The sequence below is a fragment of the Danio aesculapii genome, chromosome 25, assembly GCF_903798145.1.
Source record: "Danio aesculapii chromosome 25, fDanAes4.1, whole genome shotgun sequence".
NCBI classification, from domain to species: domain Eukaryota; kingdom Metazoa; phylum Chordata; class Actinopteri; order Cypriniformes; family Danionidae; genus Danio; species Danio aesculapii.
The window spans coordinates 9,122,938-9,128,937 of record NC_079459.1 but is presented as its reverse complement, the minus strand read 5'-3'; the positions used below and the strand labels follow the sequence as shown (position 1 = coordinate 9,128,937).

The 6,000-nt window shown below is 36.4% G+C and overlaps 1 protein-coding gene across 1 annotated transcript in view; it reads right to left on the bottom strand.

Annotated features, from left to right (window-relative positions):
• Window positions 1-1,038: 1,038 nt before the first annotated feature.
• mrpl23 (mitochondrial ribosomal protein L23) overlaps window positions 1,039-6,000 on the bottom strand; it is a 41,785-nt gene continuing 36,823 nt past the window's right edge. The window contains exon 5 of the mRNA XM_056452074.1: window positions 1,039-1,749. Coding sequence (XP_056308049.1) covers window positions 1,585-1,749 — 165 coding nt within the window. The 3' untranslated portion in view covers window positions 1,039-1,584. The remainder of the gene's footprint in view (window positions 1,750-6,000) is intronic.

Here is a 6,000-nt window from a genome sequence, read left to right as displayed (position 1 = left end):
GATGCGCAGTCGAATCTCATCCATTTTGTTCAAGTGAAGCATTCAGTTTTTCCACTTACAAAGTCCGCCATGTAAATAGCAAATGTGCCATGGTGTGGCGCAACTGACACTTAAAGGGAATGGGAGAAGACACTTGGTTAGATGCACGATATGCTCAAAACACACCCATAACTAATTAAGAAAATATGCACAACCCTGTTAGACCATGTGCCAGGGCTAAAAGCATATTTTTCATCCTTAAAATTGCAAAAGTGGATTCGGACAGACCCTTAATGCTTTTGCGACATGCGCTTTAGACTTTGCGCCTAGATCGTTACAATAAAGCCCTTAATGACAGTTGTCATAAGCATGCATAACATCTCATTCATATTCATATGAAAACCCCCTTCAAGTAAAGTATTACCCAGAATTTTTTCAGATTTAGGAACAAAGTATTAATAAGGGAAAGCAACCATATTACTCCCGAGATGAAGGATCCAAGGCTTCTCAAACCACAAAAACTATGGCCAAATTCAGCTTACTAGGAACATTGTGTTAACAAATCAGGAAGTCTTTGCCAGCTTTCCGTGTAAAGTTCAGTTAAATACATTGTGTTTCGAGGTTTTTATAAGGTTTGGGCAAGAGCAGAGGAGTTGATTGGCTTGTAAGTGGAGAGATGCTGAGATGAAGGGGGGCAAACTTGGCAACCTCTATAAGACTTCCCGAACATAACGTGGACTCCGCTCATTCATTCAAGAAGTGGGCATACTGGACAAAAATCCAGAGTTCCTTATTTTTTTCAGCTGCTGTCTCACAAGGCATTTATTTTAGCCTTAAATCAAATAGCTTTATTGCAATGCAGGGGGTACTTCAGTGCAAGCACAAAATAGTAGGCAAATGTTATCAATATTGACATTCTCCTTGGCGAACCCCAGGTTGGCCGGGTGAGGTAAGCCTCTGTGGTATGAGAACTGGCAAGTGGTTATCCAACACATCTGTGGGGAATAGCTAACACTAGAGCCAGCAGAGTTGAAGAAAACACACAAAAGCACACGCAAAAACGTCTGCATGGTTTTATTGGAATTGAAATTTGTAGGTTTGCAAAAGAGAATCAGGAACCACACAAAGGTATCACTTCATTAAACTGACGATTTTACCACAAGTAGTTTATGGACTGTGTTGAAGGTCTACAAGGGGAAAATGAAAACATTTTGGACAAACTTTAAACGAAAGGAAACGTGTATGCTCAAGAACTTTGCTAGGAAGAGCTTTGTTTACGCACGTTTCTGAGACCTGCGGGAGGAGAACATAACCTGAAAGACTTTCATGACATGGCAGATGCTCAGAAGTGATCGTATGCCGGGGTAGACATTTACTTTTTTTGACAGTGCATAATTCTATTGGAGTAATGGGTTTCCAAGCCTTCTCTCAGGCAGTCTATCTTTCCATCGAGGGAGATCAGATCGCTACAAACAGCCCTCTTTGGAACGCTAGTCAGATCACTGCAAATGGCTCTTCCTGCGCAAATACATAATCTACAATGCACCACATTCTTCATTCAGCTTTTGCCGCTCTGAAGTCATTCTTCATTCAACACTTGTCTGTCTAAAGGCCAAACCATTCTGTAACTCCTCCTCTTCTGGGATCTGGTTTCTGCCTCTGACGCTCGTCCTCCATGAACTTCTCATGCATCTCCTCAACAGAGCCCTCCTCGGACTTCTTATCCTTCTCAGGAAAGATATCTGGAAACTGGAAGGTTTGCTGTTGAGCCTGTAGGAAAAAAAAACACAAATAGTTAGAGATTTAAAGGAAAATACCAAGACTGACTGTAGTAGTCCTCTCTTGAATTCAAACGGGCAACTTTATGCGGAACAACAATTATGAAGAAATATTACTTGAGAATAAAGAAAAGAAATGGTTCATAAATTTCGCTTCATTGGATAGGATACTATGAACTTTTTCCAAAGCTTTTCAACAGTGTACTGTAACACTCCAAAAGCAATTAATTATCACCAATCCCAGACAAACGCCAATTCTATTTAAGAGAAAGGAAGCTTGATGATGACAGCAGAGAGACAATAGCTATTTTAGCTACGCAAAACTGGAATATTGCATAAAAGGATTGCAAATAAAGCACTGTTTCAAGACAAAACAAAGGACAATGAACATGCGGTGGCTTATGAGGGGTGAGAATGCTCTTTGGAAGTACAGCCACTTAACACTGTTCTGGGAGGTAATACGGAGTTTGGCTGAGGCATATTTTAGAATGACCAAAATAACATTTCTTAAGTTATTAGGGCTCTAAAGCGCAACCAATTTTGACAAGATTGTAAGTTGATCATTTACAAGTCGATACTGCCTATATAGATATGATTCATTTTTTTCTGTGTTTCAAAGATAAAGAAATGTGTGGCTACAGCAGAAGCAACTAGGGACTGCAATAATCTTTATAATTTTCACCTATTCTAATGACCAGAAAGTGGCTTAGTAGTTAGCACTGTTGCCTCACAGTAGGAAGGTCGCTGTTTCAAGTCCCAGCTGGGTGGGGTTTGCATGTTCTCCTTGTGTTCGTGTAGGTTTCCTCTGGGTACTCTGGTTTCCCCCAGTCCAAAGACATGCAGTATAGGTGAATTGGGTAAACTAAACTGGCCTTATTGTATGAGTATGTGTGTCTGAATGTGAGTTTCCCATCCGCTGTATAAAACATTTGCTGAAATAGTTGGCGGTTCATTCCACTGTGGTGACCCCTGATGAATAAAGGACTAGGTTGAAGGAAAGTTAATGAATGAATGAAAGCTAATGAATGAACTAGATTGGCCTCCGAAGGCTCTTCGGTGGCATTACAACCTTACCATCTAGGAATGCGAAAACCCCACACTATAAATGCAGTCCAGCCAAAGGAACCAAATCTTTTAATAACAGGACCTTAGTCACAGAGTACTAAAAGGGATGCCAAAAATTGCTTTCCTTCACTTGTAGTAAACCCTCATTGGAACAAGAAAAAACACACATGAAGACCAACAAGTGGACTTATTTGCATTATAATTCAGGAATGAAGTTCAGATATTTGGATGTTCTAGTTCTGTGCCTATTCTGACACAGAGGAGAACCTGATAAACAAGACACTACATGAAATCACTATATTTAGATTCATAAATGAAACTGATAGACTGATTGTTGGCCAACACACAAGTCAAACACTCAAAAAAAAAATAATAAAAATAAAATAAAAAATAAAAACCTTTTTCAGACTTGTTTAGACTACTTATGTAAAATGAGCTGAATCAACACAATTCTTGAGCTTCATTTGGAACAACTTAACTTAAGTTAACTTAATTAAGTTAATTAAGTTAATTAAGTTAACTTAATTAATTTGTGTTGGGACAACATGAAAAAACTGTGGAACCCAGCTTTTTTTTTTTACAGTGATCATGATGTGTAAAGTCCTTGTCCCAAGCTATATTGGAAGCGATAATTTACTTTTCCAATCAAGACCAGTGATTTGTGGGTTTATTAACAAAACAAGACAAGAATGTTGTCAGAAAGATCAAGGCCAGACAAAAAACTTGTAAAATCTTCTTGTACTTTTACCAACTTTTAGCTGTTTTGATAAAATATGTGTTATTTCTGCTTCAATTACAACTGCATAAATGGTGCACCTACTCTACCCAAGTCCAATGCTATATGTAGAATATTGCTAGTCCTTTGCAGCTATTCACACAGAATGCACATTTGCACTGAAAATAAAGGCATGTCAGTGTTATAGGGGGAAAAATGCAAGGTAATGAGACACTAAGCAAGCTTCTTTTTTTGTTTTGAGCAGAAATGCTGCAATGATACAGAGGCACAATGGCCATCATGCATGTTTACAGATAGGAAAAACCTGTAAAGAACTACTACTACATGAATAATAGTTCATGTCTGCCGGCAGCTAGCTCTCTGCTACTGTCATAAGGTCGCCCACTGAAGCTAAGCAGGTCAGTACCTGGATGGGAGACTACTTGGAAAAGCTACAAAAGGTTGCTGCCGGAAATGGTGTTAATGAGGCCAGCAGGGGGTGCTCTATACTGCTCAGTGAGCGCCGTTTTTCAGATGAGACGTTAAACCGAGGTACTAACTTTCTGTGGTTATGCCGTTCTGCCGAAACAAGGATAATATATCAAAAAAAAAAAAAAAAAAAACGTTTTATACAGAGTTATTCACGGATAAATTCTGTGGTTTTATATTATGAATGGTGTGCTGGGTCATCCTTACGTTAGTGGCGAGACCACTCAATGTACCATGCCAACGGTCAGCGAGTAAACAAATATAATGAATGAAAATACAAAGGCCTATGCATATAGACATATAATGTAATGCTGTACAATAACGTCAAATTTGCTTGTTTCGGTTGTCTCCATTTTAATCGTTTCGTGATGATGCGATAGTGTGCTTCGTGTGCCTAATTTCCACTGAACTAGGCGAGTTGTGTGCCGTTTGATGAGGCTAATGAATTGTTCTGTAGCCAATTGGGAAAAAAGGGGGGCTAATAATATTGAAAATTATAATAAATAAATTATAATTATAATAAATTTATAAATTTAATTATCATTATAATAAATCAAAAATTAAAAACTGCTTTTATAATAGTTTCTTTATTTTATTTTTATTCTTTTTATTCTTGACTTTCTCCAGAAGAAAAAACATTGGAAATACTATGAATACTTTTTTTTAATAGGAGCACTTTCTATTAAGGAGCTAAGGGGCAAATTTTTCAAGGATGTTTTTGTTGATATTATGTTTGGAGATAAGTATACCAATGAATTTAAAATGATTTTCATCTCTACTTGATTTTTTTTTACTTAATGCAAAGATTATGTATTGCTTTTTTAAATAAATAAATAAATAAATAAATCAGTAATCAATAAAATGGTCCCAAGTAAATTAAAATTTAATGTGGAATATTTTTTGACTTGTGCCATCAAAATGTGTACAATAGAATAGAACATACACACACACACACACACACACACACACACACATACACACACACATATATATATATATATATATATATATATATATATATATATATATATATATATATATATATATATATATATATATATATATATATATATATATATATATATTAATGGATGCATTGCCATGTCTTATTTGACTCCCCGTCCTGCCAGTGCATAAAAAGGAAAATTATAGAAAAAAGAAAGAAAGAGTAAAGCATGGAACAAAAACGTTGTTGTTGGGTTCAACCCAACATCTGTCCTTGTTATAATAACCCCTCCCTCCCCCCACCCTTCTATAATTCAGGCCATGAACTTACACCATAAACTGTACATTCGCTGGCTTAACATCATGGATAGACATGCTTTCTCTGCCCCTGAGAGCAAAAGAAATGTCTAATGTTATCAGGGAGTTATCAGCTAAAGCAAATAGCAATTAGATTAGATTGATTGTAATTTACTAATACCTTACTAATACATTATTTCCATCAGCTGTTTGTGTCTTGTTTCATTAAGAATTTAGCATCACTATACTTTGTTAAAAAGGGCATTGATTCATGTTAAAGTAAACGGTTATGTAAATACAGTTTATAAACCAAAGGGTGGGCAAGAAAACCACACAGTATTATCAGCCAAATCTCACAAAGAAATGTAACTATTTTTCATATTAGCAGATAATGGCTAATTTGTCCAAATTCATAAGATTTCATTCATACATTTGAGGTGTGCACTTAAACCCAAATGTCATTGAGGACTGAGCAAATCATAGTAAAATGTTTAAATGAGAGATGGTACCAATTCAATCGAACTTACTAATCAATCAATCAATCAATCAATCAATCAATCAATCAATCAATCAATCAATCAATCAGCAGCTACTGAGAACACTAGCAACATCAAATCAATCATCCTGTTCAGGAACACTTTAAGAAACACATGTTAGAAAATATAAGCACCTTCTAGGTTTAGGGTTGAGTATTGAAACCCTGTACCTGAATGGCACCGTTACCTATGTAAC